At 51.6% G+C, this 18712-nt stretch overlaps 2 protein-coding genes across 4 annotated transcripts in view; one reads left to right on the top strand and one right to left on the bottom strand.

Annotated features, from left to right (window-relative positions):
• HMGXB3 (HMG-box containing 3) overlaps positions 1-10923 on the top strand; it is a 47204-nt gene extending 36281 nt beyond the window's left edge. For all 3 annotated transcript variants that reach the window (XM_077895923.1, XM_077895926.1, XM_077895924.1), the window contains exons 15-20: positions 625-809; positions 4532-4751; positions 5584-5717; positions 6553-6669; positions 8293-8502; positions 9511-10923. In XM_077895923.1, coding sequence (XP_077752049.1) covers positions 625-809; positions 4532-4751; positions 5584-5717; positions 6553-6669; positions 8293-8502; positions 9511-9978 — 1334 coding nt within the window. In that variant the 3' untranslated portion in view covers positions 9979-10923. The remainder of the gene's footprint in view (positions 1-624; positions 810-4531; positions 4752-5583; positions 5718-6552; positions 6670-8292; positions 8503-9510) is intronic.
• Positions 10924-11080: 157 nt separating this feature from the next.
• Positions 11081-18712, bottom strand: part of CSF1R (colony stimulating factor 1 receptor) — a 29993-nt gene continuing 22361 nt past the window's right edge. Inside the window, exons 13-21 of the mRNA XM_077895927.1 lie at positions 18194-18304; positions 17390-17552; positions 15295-15386; positions 15071-15168; positions 13906-14028; positions 13711-13822; positions 13077-13176; positions 12087-12195; positions 11081-11990 (exon numbers count right to left, since the gene is read on the bottom strand). Of these exons, the coding sequence (XP_077752053.1) occupies positions 11844-11990; positions 12087-12195; positions 13077-13176; positions 13711-13822; positions 13906-14028; positions 15071-15168; positions 15295-15386; positions 17390-17552; positions 18194-18304 (1055 nt within the window). The 3' untranslated portion in view covers positions 11081-11843. The remainder of the gene's footprint in view (positions 11991-12086; positions 12196-13076; positions 13177-13710; positions 13823-13905; positions 14029-15070; positions 15169-15294; positions 15387-17389; positions 17553-18193; positions 18305-18712) is intronic.

Genomic DNA, 18712 nt, shown 5'->3' with positions numbered 1-18712 from the left:
CTGACTCTATGATCAAAGGATCATAAGTAGAGTTGGCCTTGCTGCATGTTATATTGAGACCTGAAGGTGGAGACCACCCTCCTTAATATTAGAAATTGTTTTTCTACTTGCTTTCCTTCTTTTGATACTTTTCCCTCCTAACCCTGTAGACTTCAGTTCCCTTGCACCTTGCCTGCTATGAGCTCAGATGGAGTAGGGCAAAGGTTCTAGGGTCAGACAGCCATGTGTTTGAGTCTTGGCTCTGCCACTTAGTGGCAGTATGATTTTTGAGCCAATTATTCTCTGTGCCTCAATTTCTCCGATTATAAATTGAGAATGAGAATAGCTTGTTTTGTAAAGGTGTGAGGTAAGTGAAATAACGTATCTGAAGCTGTCAGCACAGTCTGGTGCCTGATAGGTGTTAGTGCAAGACAATTATATAACTGACTGGAATTGCCCTTAGGGGTTGCCACCCAAGCCCTTGAAGGCCAGGGTGTTTGACCCTTGGGGTGGTTGGTGCTCTTGAGTGTCCTTAGAGGAGCACTCTTGAAGAGTCGCTATTCTTGCTGGCCTGGCCCCTCGCTCATCCCCAGTGACCTAGGGGTCTTTTTTGTGACCTTCTCAGAGCTCTTGCTCTCCTTGCAGAAAAGACTCTGACTTCAGACGAGCTGAGCCAGCTGCAGGAGCTGCTATGCAATGGCTACTGGGCTTTCGAGTGCCTCACTGTCCGAGACTATAATGACATGATCTGTGGCATCTGTGGTGTTGCCCCCAAAGTGGAAATGGCCCAGAGGAATGAAGAAAACGTGTTGGCACTGAAGAGTGTGGAAGTAAGTGCCTCCTGGCCACCTTTAGAACTGTCTTCACACTCACTCGGCAGCCACCTTCCTACATGCTGTCCCAGGAGCAGATGGCTCTAGTCCTGCCTGGGGGAGGCGAATGGCTTTTTCATCTAAGGAAGGCTGGATGGAAATAGAGGCATTTGTTACTTTCCAACGAATTATTAAACATGAACCAGGTGCATTTTTTAGATGCTTGTACATGCCAGTAAGAAACCCTTAAAGTTTCTGTGTTCATGGGGCTCAAATTCTGATTTGGGGAGACAGGAAACAAACATTATTAATAATTGTATATATTATATTAATGTCTATTGTATAAACAGTATGTAGTAATTAAAAGTAGCATAGTAATAGTAAAGGAGGTAAGGAGAAGAGAATAGTGTGGTAAAGAGGGGGATTCCTGTTTTCTAGAGGGTAATCAAGGAGGCCCTCTCTGATACGGTGGCATTTGAGGAGAAATTTGAAGTCCAAGTAGCTTTCAGGGGAGGAATATTCTAGGCAGAGAAAGAAGTGAAACAGTCTGAGTTGGGCTTGCTGTGCATGGTTGAGGAACAGCAAGGAGGCCATGTGGCTGGAGCACGTGACTGGCAGAGAAAACAGTAGGACGTGTGAGGTTCAAGAGACTGCGGGAAGCCAGACTCTCCATGGGGGCATGTGGGCCACTGTGAGGACTTAGACCGAGTGAGATGGAGAACTGTGGATAGATTTTGATCTGTGACTTGGTTCTTAACTAAAAAATGCTCACATAAAGATAATACCAGATTTATATGGTTTCATACATTAATTCTAACAGTTACCCGAGAAATATGATTCTAATCATAGATGACAAAAGCAGATATATTTCCCCACCTCATTGTATAAGGCTAGATAACCTTGAAAATAAAGCCAGACTTTTAATATAAGAAAACAAATTGGAGCTGCTTGTATTCATGAATATAGATGCCACAGTGCTGAATAGGATAATAGCCGATCATATCTAACAGTGAAGGAAGTAACCCATCATGACAGGCTTATCCAAGGAAAGCAGCATTGTTTCAACATGAGAAAATATACAAATATAATTTGCTTTTGTACAGTTTATTTTTATTTTTTAAAGATTTTATTTATTCATGAGAGACACAGAGAGAGAGAGAGAGAGAGAGAGGCAAAGACACAGGCAGAGGGAGAAGCAGGCTCCATGCAGGGAACCTGACTCGATCCGGGGTCTCCAGGAGTATACCCTGGGCTGAAGGCGGTGCTAAACCACTGAGCCACCTGGGCTGCCCTGCTCTTGTACAGTTTAAAAGAAAAAAACCCATATGATTATTTCAGTAGATGTAAAAAAGGCTTTCGTTCTCATTCAACACCATCTATGATAAAACTTACTAAACTGAGGGATCCCTGGGTGGCGCAGCGGTTTGGCGCCTGCCTTTGGCCCAGGGCGCGATCCTGGAGACCCAGGATCGGGTCCCACGTCGGGCTCCCGGTGCATGGAGCCTGCTTCTCCCTCTGCCTGTGTCTCTGCCTCTCTCTCTCTCTCTCTGTGACTATCATGAATAAATAAAATCTTTTAAAAAAAAAAAAACTTACTAAACTGAGAATAATAGAAATCTTTCTTGACCTGGTACATGGTGTTTTTTAAAAAATTGCATAGATTGCTGAACTTTCTCCCATGATCATGCTCAGGAGGTCTGGTCTGCCTGCATAGGGATGGAGTACCTGTGAGTGTGCTAGTAGTAGCAGGTGTGAGGGATGGGGGTGAGTTTTCCATCCCAGAAGGAGCACTGCAACATGAAGTGTCTGTTTAGGCACTGGACCTGCAGCTCACCTGTTCACCACCAGGGGTGCTGTGAGCCCTCTAGAGAAAAGCTTGGATGCGTTTTGGCATAGCCAGCTGAGGCTCTTAGAGATTTAATGTATATTCCTCCTTTTCTTCCCAATTAAAAAAAAAAGTCTATATCTTGTTCACATATCCCATTTGAAGGATGCTGGTGCATAACAAGACATATGAAAGTAAGTATAATGCTTTCTGGAGTCTTCTAAGTGTTCTTCATAGATAAAATGAACTATAAAAAATTTTGCTTTTTTATGTTATCTCACCAAGAGTCTATTTTCAAACTCTTTTGGATGTGCTTGTCAAATGGCAATCTAATGGCAGTGTTAATAGTGACACAGCTAGGATTCATTGAGCATATTACTACATATGCCAGTTCTTTTTTTTTTATATATAATTTATTTTTTATTGGTGTTCAATTTACCAACATACAGAATAACACCCAGTGCTCATCCCGTCAAGTGCCCCCCTCAGTGCCCATCACCCATTCACCCCCACCCTACATGTGCCAGTTCTTATGCTGTGCTCAGGGCTTGACTCACTTCTCACCTCAGCCCTGTGAATTTTTGTAGATGAAAGGACCAAAGCCCAGGGGTTTTATTCAAGCTTACTCAGCCAGGAGGGGTGGAGCTGGGACTTGACCTTTGTCTGACTCCAGAGTCTGAGCTCCTGAGCATTGCCATCATGCTCACTAGCATTTCCTGGGACTCTGAACCCAAGTTTTATTTTATTTTATTTATTTTATTTTTTTTTTTAAACTTTTTTAATTTATGATAGTCACACAGAGAGAGAGAGGCAGAGACGCAGGCAGAGGGAGAAGCAGGCTCCATGCACCGGGAGCCCGACGTGGGACTCGATCCCGGGTCTCCAGGATCGCGCCCTGGGCCAAAGGCAGGCGCTAAACCGCTGCGCCACCCAGGGATCCCCCAAGTTTTATTTTAAAAACACATCTAGCTATAGAGACCACAGATGCCCACCTCCCTGCAAAAACTCCTCTCCTAGTCCTAACTGGCATCTGCCTCTGCCTTTCTGATCAAGGCTCTTTCCCACAGAATCGAGTAGAATTCCCTTCACTTTCAGTATGCATGTCTCTTCTCTACGGTACTGGCTATATCTCTCTAGAGATCAGGGTCTACTCTATTTCTCCCTTTTGTATGTTGCAAGTGATGTGGTGCCTGTGTGGAAAAGCAGGTAAAGGGTATTCTGAAGTCAGTGAGGTGAAACAAGTTTCTGAACTAAACTCAAATTGGCAGTTGTCCACGAGGAGACTGTCTGGTGGCCTCTCCCCTCAGGGACTGCATAGAGAAGGACCCCCTAGACTGATGATAGTCACACATCAGTTTGTGCACACAGCAGTACGCTCAGTTGGCATTCCTTGCCCCCTTGTTTTATGGAGAGGATGGCTCAGTGACTGCGAAGTGTGGTGGGAGACTTGTGTAGTTACAGTGTGCACTAGCCCTGTAGGTGGTGGGGAACAGGGGGCTTGGCCTTTGGAACTAGACCTTCAGTCACATTCTCTTTCAACCCCTTGCTGTGGTAGTCTCACCTCAGACAGCCCCCAGACTTGTGCAGTAGTTAATCAGACAGACAGTGTCCAACATGTAACAGGTATTTGGTGGTAGCTCCCCTTTCCTTGCAGGTCAGGGAAAGGACTTGAACAAAGGCAGATGCAGAAGGGCCTGAGAGCTGTTCAAGTATTGGGGAGAGCTATGGTATGGGGGAGATGAATGTGGCCAAAAGGCAGTTAGGTACTAAGATATCAGATTTGGGGGCGCCCAGCAGTGCATGGCTGGCTGACACCTTCCACCTTTGTTGTCTTGAGTGGATCAAGATGGTGGACTCTTGTGTTACTGATACTCTGTGGCTCCTATAGTTTGATCTTTTTATCCTGACCTTTTAGTTCACCTGGCCCGAGTTCTTGGGCCCCAGTGAGGTAAACGTGGAGGACTTTTGGGCCACGATGGAGACAGAGGTGATTGAGCAGGTGGCCTTCCCTGCCAGCATCCCTATCACCAAGTTTGATGCCTCTGTTATTGCCCCCTTCTTCCCACCACTCATGAGAGGCGCTGTGGTCGTCAACACCGAGAAGGACAAAAACCTGGATGTGCAGCCGGTACCTGGTAAGATCACCTGGTGGCTCACTCGGGTCAGGGAAGGGCCCAGTCCAGAGGCTGGAACATTTCCATGGCCAGATAGCATCAGTGGCAGAAGGGGGTGGAGGAAGGCCCACTTAGAGGGCTCTTAATAGAAAGATCATGACAAGGGGTCATGAAATTCCCTAGAGGTTAAAGTCAGGTGTAGAATTTTGAAGAGCCGCAGCCACCTTTCACAAAACAGTACTTTTCCTTACAAAGTGGAATGTATTTTCTGTTCTATTTCATTTTTAAAATTCTGGATATGACCCACTGAGGTGATTTTATAAGTATTGAGTATGTTGTGATCCACTAGTTCTCAAACAGTACTTCCTAACTTTAGATGCTGAGGTCCCACCTCATACTTGATGTTTTAGGGCCTAAAATTCATTTTCCTTTTTAACATCTCCACATAGTTCACTGTTGGTTAGGCGGTACAGTTTTGAAATGAGACCCACTGCTCATCGTGTTGCTGCCCTTGTGGTAATCCTCTGAGATCTTGGTTCTGAAAAACCTTAAAAGATGAAAAGCCATACCGATTTTCGAGTTCTTTGCAAGGGCACTCTGCTGGATCTCTATCCTAGACGTTCAAGGTCAAAAAGCCAGTTCTGAGAGACTTGAAATATCTGCAGAAGTTAGAAGACCCACCTGGAGTCCACCTCCCTCAGCACCGAGGGCAGTGCTCAGGGCAGAGCCTGCTTCTACTGCTTGCCGGATTTAGGCCTCGTTCCCTGGTTCTCATCCTCACACTTGAGGGACTCCCTGTAACCCCTGTTGCCTGGTGGCAGTGTCCTCCCTTCAGCAGGGTCGTCTCTTACAGGCCATGGTAGTGCCCTGGTGAGGCTGCTCCACGAGGGCACTTGCAAGCTGGAGGAGATCGGCTCCTACAGTGAGGAGGAGCTCCGGCACCTGCTGAGGCAGTGTGGCATCCCCTTTGGGACAGAGGACTCCAAGGTGAGTGGTGGGGGCTTCCGTGCAGACAGGGACTTAGGGAGCAGACTGGTGGTTTGCTTTCTGAGCAAGGAGATGAGCATCTGCAACAAGTGCCTCTTGTGGTACACAAGGTGCTTGGCTGGCAGTCAGGGAGACCTGGGGGATCATTTGCAGCCAGGTCATGACAGGTATGCAAGGCCTTTCCCTCCAATCAGTTCTTCTGGCCAAGGTAATGGGTCCAGACTCTGGGGTCAGGAATACTGGTTTTCCCGCTGTCTAGGTATGACCTTGGATAAGTTATCTTTCATCTCAGCCTCATTTTCCTGGTTTACAAAGTGGAAATAACCAAAATACTGACCTGACAAGGTTGTGAGGAAGGCGTTTTGCAGTGTGTGGTTATCGCCTCTCCAGGCCCTTTGTGAATGAGCATTGTTATATCCAGAGAGAGGGGTAGGGAGAAAGGGACGGAGGCTATGTGTGTGTGCATTATCCATTCATTATTTACTTTTCTTCAAACTAATGTTCTTTTGAACATTTTATGCTTCCTTCAAGTTCAGATTCAAATATTAGCTTCTTTTTGAAGCATTCCCTACCCTGTGAAAAGTAGGAAGACCCCCAGGCCTCAAAGACTCTGGCACCTTGATCACTCTGGCTGGCTTTCTCTGGGACCTGGTCCTTTCAGGGCGTCAGAGTCCCCATCTGTACCTAAGACATTAAGCTAGTAAGGCTCCAAGGCATACTCTGACCTTGACAGTTTATTCTCTTGCTTTGGGTATTGAAGTGAGCATTTGGTGCTGCACACCAAGCCTGGTCCCTTAGCATTTACTACTTTGTTTTTAATCTTGTCCTGCTCCAGGAACAGCTCTGCTTCTCCTTGTTGGCTCTCTATGAATCTGTACAGAATGGAACCAGAGCTAGACAGCCCCCACCTCATCTCACGGGGGGTAAAATCTACAAGGTGTGCCCCCATCAGGTAAGTGGATAACGAGGAGCTTGGGGTGAATTTGTCCATGACAGATTGCCCACACAGAATCTGGTTGATCAGCTTATCCTGTGGGAGCTGGCACTTAGGTCACTGGACAGCCTGTGGAATAGCTCATTTTGGGTCAGATGCCACCCTTTGGACTAGGAAGGGAGCTTGGGTCATCATCAGTGAATATTAAGCACCCTTTCGGATGCTAGCCCTGTGTCAGTTGTTGAAGGTACAGAGGTGACTAGTGAAGATGTCATTCCTCTCTAGTTGACCTCACTTAGAGAAGAAATAGAGCTACCATGGCCTAGGGGGCTAGCTCTGAAGGAACAAGATAAAGCCCTGAGATAGAAGGCAACAGGGAGCTCCTGTCTGGCGCAGCCAGAGAAGGTTGAAAGCCCAATGATGAGCTATGGAAAGAATGTTCCAGCAGAGGGAAGGGTGACCACTAAGTCCTTAGTAGGGAAACATGGTGAGCCCAGAAGAGGAAGACTGGAGAGGTAACCAGAGACCAGATCATGTAGTGCTTTGTAGGCCGCAATAGCAGTCTGGGTTTCCTTCTGAGGGTGGTGAGGGACCCACTGGACTCTTCTGAGTAGGAATTGGGGAAGAGGTAGTTCTGATTTGGTTTAAGGAGGGCACACCTCAAGTCTGTGGAGCGTGGACAGGGTAAGGCACTGGGATAGCTCTGGGAAGGTTTCGCACTGTATGACAAAGCAGGTTCAGGAAGATACTGGGGTTGAAGACCCACTGAACAGGTACCAAATGGGGGAGGGATTCCTAGCAGAGCCCTCAGTTCACTCAGCTGCATGAGTGGGCATGGCAACTGGCTGTCAAGAAAGAATCTGATTATCAACTTCTTCAACAAAAGCCGTGTTTGAGGGGCAGGCTTGATGCCTTTCCCCTGGCAGAACAGACCCTGAGCAGAGGACTGTGTTTGTTGACTAGGGACTGGCTCATGAGAAGCACATGACCACACAGCTGTGAGAGCTACAGAGCTCAGGGCTGTGATGGGCGAGCGGTAGCACTAAGAGGTTATAACTAAGACTGGTGGGGGTGAAGGAAAGGAGGTGGAGGGAGACACTGGGTCCCCACTGCACACACAGCTCCTCCTCCCCAGCAATGAAGTGGCTCCTGGGAAGCACAATCAGTGGAGGTGTTTACTAGTTTACATGGGGTTCCCATCTGGGCGACATATCCGGGTCTGGAGGGGAGCTGCTCAAAAGCCCAGATGCTGAGACCCCATCCCCAAAGGCTGATTCCTTAGGTTTGGGATAGGGTCCAGGAACCCCCACGTCTAACCAGCTGTTAGCTGCTGGGGCTGTGTGGCTAGGAATTGGAGCCTGTGGACTAGATGGTACTTAGTAGGGCAGTGTGGAGGGTGGGGTTGGGGACCTCTTGGCCTCGATTGAAGACCAGATGCTCCCAGCTGTACTCTCTCAGGAAGTCAGGGATGAGTTGGCAACTTTATTTAGGGACAGAAATAGGAAGCAGAATGTGATGGGCTCTGGCAGGACAGCCATGGCTTTAGTCATGAAACCTGATTATTCATCTTTCTGGGAAGAAGACTCAACTCTGTCTGCTGATTTCTTAACTCTGTGCTATGCCCTCCATCTCCCTGCTCAGGTGATCTGTGGCTCCAAGTATCTTGTGCGAGGTGAGAGTGCCCGCGACCACGTGGATCTGCTTGTCTCTTCCCGCCATTGGCCACCTGTCTACGTGGTAGACATGGCCACACCAGTGGCCCTGTGTGCTGACCTCTGCTACCCCGAGCTGACCAACCAAATGTGGGGGAGGAACCAGGGCTGTTTCTCTAGCCCCGCAGAGCCACCTGTGGTAAGTTCCCTTCTGAGAAGCTAGAATAAGTCCCACAGACTGACCATGTCTCACCTCCTGGTTATTTGGGAAGGCCTTCTGGGAACCATCTCTAGCATCCTTTGTCTCAACTAATATTTTGTCTTGATGCTCTGAGCCAGCATTTACTGCACAGATTTTTACTGACCAAGCCCTGTATGTGTGTGTGAGTCCCCTACATATCACTTAAGAGTGCCCAAGGTGTCCCAAGCACAGATATTTTGGGTCAAAGGGGTTGCCTTCCAAGTACTGATAAGCCTTTAACAGTACTGCCTCTGGGAGATGTCATGCACATTGGCATACTAAAGGCCTGGATCAATCAGGTCTTGGGTCTGACTGAATATAATGCATGGCATACCGGTTGTGATCTAGAGGCCCAGAGGCTTAGAAAATGCCACTCTAGCCAACCCTCTCCTTTTAGGAAAATGTAAAGTAAGGTCCAGAGAGGGGAGATGGACTTTGTCCAGTGTTACATAGCAGATAAGTGGCAGGACCCTCATCTCAGTATTTTAGTGCTTTGTACCAGGCAGTGATTCCTACCAGACATACGTGCACTTTGCTGGAAGAGCCGTTAGGACTGGCAACAGGAAGAAGGGGACGTTATCATCACTTACCTTCTCCTTATTCCCAGGGACTCACTGGCTCTGGGAGGTTGTGCCAGGCACTGCTGAAAAGCACCTGAGCCTCAGTGAGAGCCCCGCTCTCCACTCCCCTGCAGCCCAGCCTGAAGTGACTAGGCATGGTAATAAGCAATAGCAGCTCAGGTAATCTAACATCTGTTCTGGGAAGTGGCCTCTGTGACTGTCACTGTCCTCCCAAGGGGACGGAAGCCCAGGAAGAGGAGAGGGGACTTGCCCCAGGAGATGTGAGCATATGTGGTAACTTGAGGGTTTCAGTAGGGCTGACTGACACCACCCCCCTTCACTCTCACCCACCATACAGCTTTTACCATAGTCATTCTCTCATGTCAGAGTGGTTTCTTATCTCTAGAGCGTATCCTGCCCAGAACTCTTGGACCAGCATTATACCGTGGACATGATGGAGGCTGAGCACTCTGTCCAGCACCCAGTCACCAAGACTGCCACACGTCACATCGTCCACGTAGACACACAGCCCAGTCCTGGTGACCCCAGCACTGGGCACCACTCTTCAGCCCTGTGCCCTGAGTTGGCACCCTATGCGACCATCCTGGCCTCCATAGCAGACAGCAAACCAAACAGTGTCCGCCAGCGGCCCATTGCCTTTGACAATGCCACCCACTATTACCTCTACAACCGCCTCATGGACTTCCTCACCAGCCGTGAAATTGTCAACCGGCAGATCCATGATATTGTGCAGAGCTGCCAGCCTGGCGAGGTGGTCATCCGAGATACCCTCTACCGCCTTGGGGTTGCTCAGATCAAGACAGAGGCAGAGGAGGAGGGTGAAGAAGAAGAGGTGGCCGCAGTGACAGTATAAGCTGGGCTCTTGCACAGGGACTGCACCGTCTCAAGCCATAGTGAGGCCCTTGCCCAAGGCAGATCCATCCAGGGGACTGACGGGAACGTTCACCTTTGGGGAGGCCTCTGATGCTGGGACTGACCAAAGAGCTTCCATTTCCTGAGCACGGTGGGGCCTGGGGTCCGTGGTTCTCAACCTTCTGGGGGTCAGGAGAAGCACCAGGACACTCCTTACTAGCCCTGAGAGAACACTTGGGGGACATCGTATGCTCAGCGGAGAGGAAGGGAGGGCTGAGGGAGTGCTGGTAGCTGGTGGCTTCCCTGGAGCCTCCTGTGGGTCAGGGTGGAGAACCTGGGGTAGGCTAAGGCGGCGGAGTCCGGCGCTAGGTGGGGAGGCTGCTGCGGTCTCTCTTGCCACCCCTGGGGAATGTTCTTTCCAGCCCCTGCAGCCACATGACTTCCTTAGCCTGTTGCCTTTGACTTGGGGCCTTGGGGGCCTCATTAGCTCTAGGGGTCCCTTTGGGCTCTTGATTTTCCCAGAGGAGGGATGCATTTTCCTCCTCCTCTTCCTCCACCCAAGTTTAGGGGAAGCTGAGGAGGGAGAAACAGCCACAGCTCTCTTCCAGGACTGTCTTCTCTGCCCTGAGCTTTGAGGAAGAGGATCCCCTTCCTCCTTTCCCTGGCCACTGCTGCTGCATCCTACATCCTTTCTGGGCCCTGGACCCTCACCACAGAGGGGATGTGGCCCGTTGGCATGACATAACCTGGCGGCAGTAGGAAAAACTCCCTTCTGTGAAGGGGAAGCAGACTGGGCCATAAGGAAACAGCGGGACTGGCTCAAGTGCCTAAGGTTTGCTTAGGGCACGGGAATTGGCCGTGTGTTATTTAATTTATTGAGAGGAGTGGAGTAGGTGGCTTTTTTCCCCTCCTTCTTCCCCTGCCAAGAATAAAATTTATTAAATTATCTGTTTTGGTGAAGCAAGAGTCAATTCCATGCTCATTGTGTGGGGTGCAGTGTGGTTGAGCATCTGAGGTGCCAAGCTGGTCACTTGACATGGAGGGTGGAAGAGACCCTGGGGAATCCACAGGCCCCCCAGGGACACAGAGAACTGGAGGCCAGCTGTGTTAATGCTGTTAGTTTAATGACTGAGACATCCCGCAGGGCAACTGTTAGTTACGGGGAGTCAGCTTGGAGTGCATGCTGCTTGCTTGGTGTGGCCAGCCACACGGGCCCCTGCCTTCCAGCTCAGAATGATAGGGGACTGGTCAGAACCCCGAACTTTTAGCTGCCACCTGGCTCATTGTAGCGACCAGATCCAGAGCGAGTGGGGCTGTAGAGACCAGGTTAGAGGGCGCGGACTAGGAGGTCCAATTCATTCTTAGGAGCCACCCTGCTCTGAGGCGCCCGAGCCAGGCACAAGTCTCTGAGCACCCTTCTGCTCTTGCCATTGCACTCAGCTGCAGGAGGCGTCCTACTCTGACAAAGCCCAAGAAGCCTGGTTTTCCCAAAGTTGATAGGCACAAAACCGGTCCGTTTCCAATGAGATAAGAGGGAGAGTAGGGAAGGGGGTTCCTGGGAGTGGGAACAAGGTTAAGAGGGTGAGCTGGGGGTTCTCCCCTTTGGCATAGCAAGCATGAGGCCATAGCATTGAGAACAGTGGGCGGGGGGCTCAGCCCTAGCCCCTGACTGGCAGTGATGGCCCAGGTCCCGGAAGGGTTCTTCCCAAACTCCTGTGGATCTCACATTCCTGAGATTCAGAGCTGGGCCGAGCTGTTGAGTGAAATGACCAAGGGCAGAGTCCGTAGGCTCCCCGCCGTGGTGCCCCATCCACAGTGGAGTTGAAGCTTGGAGGAAGGGAAAAGCAGTGCTTCCCGGTCGTCTCCTCAGCAGAACTGGTAGTTGTTGGGCTGCAGCAGGGGCTGGGCAATATCCCCCTGTTCACAGCAGGCCAGGTGCTCGCTAGAGCTCTCCTCCTCTGGCTCACTACTGCTGCCACTGCTACTGCTGCTGCTTGGCAGATTGGTGTAGTCCTGGGTTGGAGAGGCCAGGGGTGGTCAGTCCTGATGGTTCAGGCCCAGCCTGGCCTGCTGGATCCACCCACCCACCCTGAGGCTGACCCCACTCACTGGCTCTCTCCTGTCTGCTTGGGCCTGCTCCTGGAGGAGGGAGCAGATCTGCTGGAAGGTGGGTCTTCGGGTGGGCTCCAGGGCCCAGCAGGCCTGCATGACGCTGTATCTGATGGGACAGAAACTGCTTATGGATCTGGGGATCGTGACACAGCTGTGCGCGGCAAGCAGGCACACACACACCCCCCCCACACCTTGCAGTCTTGCCCAGCAGAGGTCCTGAAACCTAGTGAGAACGGGCCTGACGCAAGACCTGTGCCAAGCCCTTGACATGCATTATCTTAATCTCCCCAGTAGCCCTTGGGAGGTATTTATTTCATGCCCATTTGACAACTGAAAGGAGAAAAAGCTCAGAAGTGTTCTCTTGCCCAAGCTCCCAGAGCTAAGAAGGGGCGCTCTTGCTGCCGGCAGGTGGTTTGAGGGCTGGGCTGAGAGATGAGTAAGTGGCTAACGGGAGACTTAAGGGCAGGCGGGCTGCAGGGGCTTGGGGCTGGTGAACCCGATGGGGCACGGGGAGCGGCTGTGCTGAGTGGCCAGGGAGGAGTGCAGTGGGTGGATTCATGGCCGGCTGGCCTGTGCAGAGGCCGCGGTGCGGTGGGGGGTCAGCAGCTCCTGGTGGGCCAGCTGTGCTGAGGCAGTGGAGAGGCCGCAGTGGCTGCAGGCTGTGCAGTGAAAGGCTGGCTGACACTATGGTTTGCCAGGACAGAAGAAATGACAGGAGCCCGCCTTGAGGTCATGATAAGAGTCTGATTTAAAAATCATTTGTGTAACCAGTCCCAGTTAGGAGACCTCTGAGAACACCCTCTAGGCTACCTGGGAAACCAGTGCAAACCCTGAACTCGCTCTGAAACAGGTTTGGTTTGGCCCACTGTGGGGGAGGTAAAGCCTGGCCCTGGACCACCCGATAGGGAGACTGGGACCAGGCGCACTTCTAGCCCCTTCAGCCAAAGCCTGGGGTGTCTTCTTTCCTTCCTGGGGTCCCTCACTTACATGTTCTTGGGGGCGAATGCAGGCTGGGCCATTTGGTATCCATCCTTCACTAGTTTATAGAACTTGCTGTTCACCAGGATGCCAGGGTAGGGGTTCAGCCCTGCAAAGGCCAAGATCGCGTAGGAGACCATGCTCAGTGCTCACCTTCATCTCCCCACACCCACATACATCTTGGGAAGGCTGGGGTGCGCATTACAAAGGCTGTAGGCTTCAATAGAACTGGGGGGTTTTCACGCAGGCCTCGCAGTTACACCCAGAATTCCAGCACAGGCTTTGGAATAAGATGTTAGAGGAGCTTGTTGAAGGGCTTAGCCCAAGTCCCTGGGCCTAGTGCTCCAAAAGCAAGATAGGCACATTACAAGAGAAAACTGCATCGAGGAAGTGGCAACTGCATGGGCAGGCAAGTGAGGGAAAAGGTTGGAGAGGATGCCTGGTGGCGTGAGCTTCTGCTCAGCCCTCACGGGAGCTGCACTGCTTGGTTTTCAGACTCTTTGCCCATCATTTCACTCCCATCAGCCTTTGCTCCGCCCTGGGCACCAGGTATCCTTGAGTGGCATCCTCCATGAGTTATCGGACACCATGGTAACAACACGAGTCAGCCCCAGGCCGATCCTGCACTGGGCCAGTGGCTTACCGAGTGAGAAGATTTCCCAGAGCAGGATGCCGTAGGACCAGACGTCACTCTGAACCGTGTAGACACAGTCAAAGATGCTCTCTGGAGCCATCCACTTCACGGGCAGGCGGGCCTGGCACAGCAGACACCGGTCATCTCGGACCCTGGCTCACCCCCGCTCCCCAGCCTGGCCCACCCTCACATCCCCGCACTCACATTGCCTTTGACGATGTAGTTGGAGTCATTCATGATGTCCCTGGCCAGCCCAAAGTCCCCAATCTTGGCCACACGCCCACTGGTCAGCAAGACGTTTCGGGCTGCCACGTCCCGGTGGATGCACTGAAGGGAAGCGCTTGCAGGGTTAGTCTCAGCCCCTCCCCTACTTGAGCCTGAGGTGCTGGGGGGGGACCAGCCAGGGCCCCAGAAGGCCTTGGGCTCCTCATTGAGGGGGTGGGCATCAGTCATGGTCCTCTACTCTGGCTCCTGTCCCTACCTTCTACTGAGACCCAGGTCGGAGGAAATTTAATGCTGTCAGATAGTTTAGTATTTAAAAACCACCAATTGCTGTGGCCCTCTGGCCCTGAGCACCAGGTCTTGACTTGGAGCTAAGCAATCTGCTCGGGCAGAGAAGTAGTGAGCCCTGGCACTGGGAACAGCCTCTGCCCCCCTCGCTGGTTACTAACAACAGCACCTGCCACCTCTAGGGCTCTACCAAGCCAGGCTCTTCTCTAAGCATCAACCCACATTATAACCCTGTGACTATGCCCATTTTTATAGATGTAGAAACTGAGGCTCAGAGAATCGCAATAGTTGCTCAAAGTCGCACAGCAAATGGCAGAGCCAATAATCAAACTCTGGACTCCCAGATCTGCTGTAAGGAGGACGGTCACAGCTCCCACTCACTGGGCCCTTCTTGGGTTGAGTGTGTTGTACACATACCCTCACAACACCTTCTCATACTCTCACAACAACTCAGGGAGTTCCCTTTATCAGCCCCACGAGACCGTGTGCTTCACAAGGGGACACATGGGTTGTCCTGTTCACACTGTTGACCCAAACCAAGGAATGAAGCCTGTTCTTGGAAATGGGGTCCTCTGCAGCCTGCTGCACACCAGGGAAACGGGGCTGCGCAGGCTGGGGCTCTCCCTGTCCTGCGGAGGAGGAACTCGCAGGCACAGGTTTCTCCCACTCACTCCTAGAGGCAGTGTGGCCGCTGCCCACTTGCTCTCTGCCACTCTGGCTCCTCCTTAGCTCCATCACATGCTCCCCTTTCCTCCCCTTCATCCTCAGTCATCCAGCCTCATCGGGGTAGGGGTGGGGGAGAGGTTCAGCCATCCCCCCTGCCCAACCTGATCATGCTCAGACCCAGTTTATGACTCACGTTCTTGGATGCAAGGAAGGCCATGCCCTGAGCCACCTGGCTCGAGAAATGGAGCAGGTCCCGCAGCTCTAGTGGTCGCCCATCCTCTTTGTCCAGGTCTGGTGTGGGGAGAGATGTCACAGCAGCCCCATCGCACCCCTGCCCCTCCCTGCCCAGACCCCAGCAGCCCTTCTCTGCACAGCAACCCCACCCCCACCCCACCCTGCAGCCCAGCACCTCCTCACCTTGTTCAGAAAAGGAGTCGTTTGACGAAGAAGTAGAGACAGGCCTCATTTCCACGTAGGTGTCTACACCCTGGCTGGAGAAGCCGCTGTCCCTGTACAGGAGAAAAGGTTGGGGACGGCGGGTGAGTTCTTATTGCTACACCACTCAGCTCAGGCCTTGGCCTCACCAATGGGCAGGGAAGGACAGTGACCTCAAGGTCAACTTGAACATCCTTTTCTGACCGGGAATCCCATGCCACGTTCTATGTGAGTAAACATTGATCTCTGCTTGGCCTTCCATGAGGAAGCTGACAATTTGTTCTATCTCTGGGCAGCTCTCTGCCTGCTAGAAAGCTCTTCACTGTCCCTCATGCCGGTCTGCCCCCTGGGATTTTCCTCCCGCTGGTTCTTGCTCAAGGGCCATAGACAATTAAGCTCCCTTTCCCCATAACAGCTCTGCAGGCATTTGAGCATATTCTAGGGCCCCTTCTTTGAGCCTTCTCTGTCTGGACAGTGTCTCTCACCCACTTGGGGAGTTGTCAACTCTCCCTGTGCCCAGACCACCTCCAAAACTAGGGGCAAAACCCAGTCATTCACACTTTGAAATCTGGCCAGGTGATTCCAGGGTGCAGCCTGAGTTGAGACCACAACTAATTTGTGAGCCTATGAATAGCGATCTTATTACTCAGCAGGTCTGGTGGCCTGAGCTCCTACATTTCTAAAAGTCTCAGGTGACGCCTATGAGCTCATGCTTTGAGTTGGCAGTTGAAGAAAGCACTTCTTTAGATTGAATAGTCACTACTGCTTCTAATATTCCAACTAGGTATGATTTCTGGACTCTCTCCACCCCCTCCTGTTCCCTCTGTGATGAAGATGTGCACCTTGACAATACCCATACTCTAGTGTTCCCAGAAAGAGAAGGGAGTGTCTTATTTATGCTGTGACCATGGCAAAGCCATCCCCTCCCTTGGGTTAGAAACTATACTTCCATTAATGTGGCCTGGGAACCCACTGGCAAGATGGGTTCACATGCCATTTGCCCTTGAAGTTGCTCCACTGAGCACTTTCCCCACCTGTATGTTTGAAGATAAGAAGTTAATACTTTACTTTAGTTCTCATTTTGATTTGACCTGGCCTGAGGTTCCAGCCTGCAGGGGCCCAGCGTGAGCTGCCCTCTCAGAGGGGCAACAGAGAATAGAAGAGGAAGCAGATCCTGCCAGCCCTCATATTCGAGGATACTGGGTGGAATGAAATGGCCTCCTTCCCCTTTCGCCTCCCCAGGCTTGGCAGCTGACAGTGGCTAAGTTAGGAACCCAATGTATACCCTTCTCGTTCTGCTCCTGTCTCGGCAGCCTGACCCTGAGGCCCCACACGCCCCAAGACTGAGACTTCAGGACAGTGGTGTGGGCTTAGGTGAGTACTGGACCAGGAGTTCAGGGAACAGAGTTCTAGCCCAGGCTCCGCCTCTGCCCCTGACTCATGTGTGACAGGGAACTGGCCACTTCCTCTCTCTGGTTCCCCATGTGGCTTTGTCCATCTGCGTCCGGGTGGCTTCCAGGAATCACAGCATCATAGGATAACAGAGTAGGAAAGACTCTGAGAGGTTCAACCCCCTGAAAGCTCACCCCAGGGAAACTGAGGCCCAAGTAGATCAGGGACCTGGCCACAGTCACATTGTTTTGCACCTTCTCACCCAACAAACAGCAGACTCTGTCCAGGTGCTGTGCAGCCAGCCCCTGACAGCATCAGCCCCTGACAGTATGGGAGAAATAGGGCAGTTGCCCCCAAGATCTGCCCATCTCTGCCCAGAGCCCTGAATGGATCTTGTTTGATCTTTTATATACATTAAAGTGATGATTTTATTAATGCCTGTCTCCACCAGACTCTGAGCTGCACATCTTTGCCCTCAATACTCCTAGAACATAGTAGATGCCCCAGTATTTGTTGGATGATAGGAACAAGTAGTAGAAAAGCTGAGTTGGCCCATATAATCTGGGGTGACTTCTCCCCATGGCAGAGATAGGAATGCGAAGGCCACACAGCCACCCAAGCCTGAGTTAGCTTTACGGCCACACCCAGGGCTTACCCCTGCTCCTGTCCTTTGCCAGGATCTTACCTGCGGACATATTTCTTCTCCAGGTGGATGTTCTTGTAGCCAGCACCTGCCCCGGGGTCCTGGCCCACACTCACACTGGGTCCCAGCATGGCCTCAGCCTTCCTTCGCAGAAAGTTGAGCAGGTCACCATAGCAACAGTACTCGGTGATGACCAGAACCGGGCCTACAGCAGCCAAGACAGTGGGGTAAGGGCACATGGACAGGAATATGAGGTGGGGCAACATGGCCCCCTGGAATGGGACTCGGGAGTCCTAGATTCTAATCCTGTCTGTGAACAGCTTTTTCTGCTCTCTGCATCTCAGTAATCCCATCTGTCTAAAGCAGAGGAATCTCAAAAACTGTAGCTGAAGAATTCTTTCTTCAAAGGAAGTCTATGGTAGTTCCATGGGTTCCATGGGTCAAGGCTGCTCTGGAAGAGGAAGGGAGAGACTGGAAGTCCTGACGGGCCTTGAGGCCCATCTGTGGTGTGTCCAAGTGTCTTTGGATGGGAGCTTCACTCTAGATCCCCAGAATCAGACTTTCTGCACTCTAGGGATCTGCACTCTATCCCCTCTCTGGCTGACTCAGACACCCACCAAGGTCAGAACCACTGATCAGAGCACACAGAACTGTCAATCCGTCATAAACAGCTTCTGACCAATCCAGGCACCTGGTCCAGGAATTTGAGGAACTCTGAGGTCTATAGAAATCCTACAGTCACTTGGAGGAGATGGGAAGGAGAGGATGGAGTGAGGTGGCCCTGGGCCCTGAGACACTCAAGAGGCTCCAACACCATGGGCTCCACTGCCTGCCAGGACCCCTCACCTCCATGGGTACAGGCTCCCAGAAGGTTGACTATGTTCTCGTGCTGGCCCAGGTGACTCATGATCTTCAGTTCCGACATGAGGGCCTCCTTCTCGTCTGCGTGAGCTGTGGCTGGAAGATGGAACCACAGGTCCCATAGATCGGGAGAAAGCAGGACATAGAGAGTCACACAGACAGACGGGAGACACCCAGGAGAGCAAGCAGGTGCACCCAGTGCCCCAAAGTGATTAGTGACCAAAAAAGGGAAAAGGAAAAATGCAGACACACAGATGGCACTTAGGGAGAGAAGAGAGGTGGCTCATCCCTGAACTGCTCTTAAGTGGCAGAAAACCAAGCTGTGGCCAGACCATGGCCCAGGGTGGCCTCTGTGTGCCTGGCCTCTTTCAGGCTCCATCAGAAGCCTCTCCTGACCCAGGAGTTAGCGGGAGGCTGGAGCTCACAAAAGAGGCCAAGAGTCCTTGCCCCCAATCTCAGGCCCTGTCCCCCAGGCTCTGATAGGCCAAAAATGTGGGTGGTGCC

Source organism: Canis aureus, chromosome 4 (genome assembly GCF_053574225.1).
Source record: "Canis aureus isolate CA01 chromosome 4, VMU_Caureus_v.1.0, whole genome shotgun sequence".
NCBI lineage: Eukaryota > Metazoa > Chordata > Mammalia > Carnivora > Canidae > Canis > Canis aureus.
The sequence above is the reverse complement of the archived record's forward strand: the minus strand, read 5'-3'. Positions and strand labels throughout refer to the sequence as shown.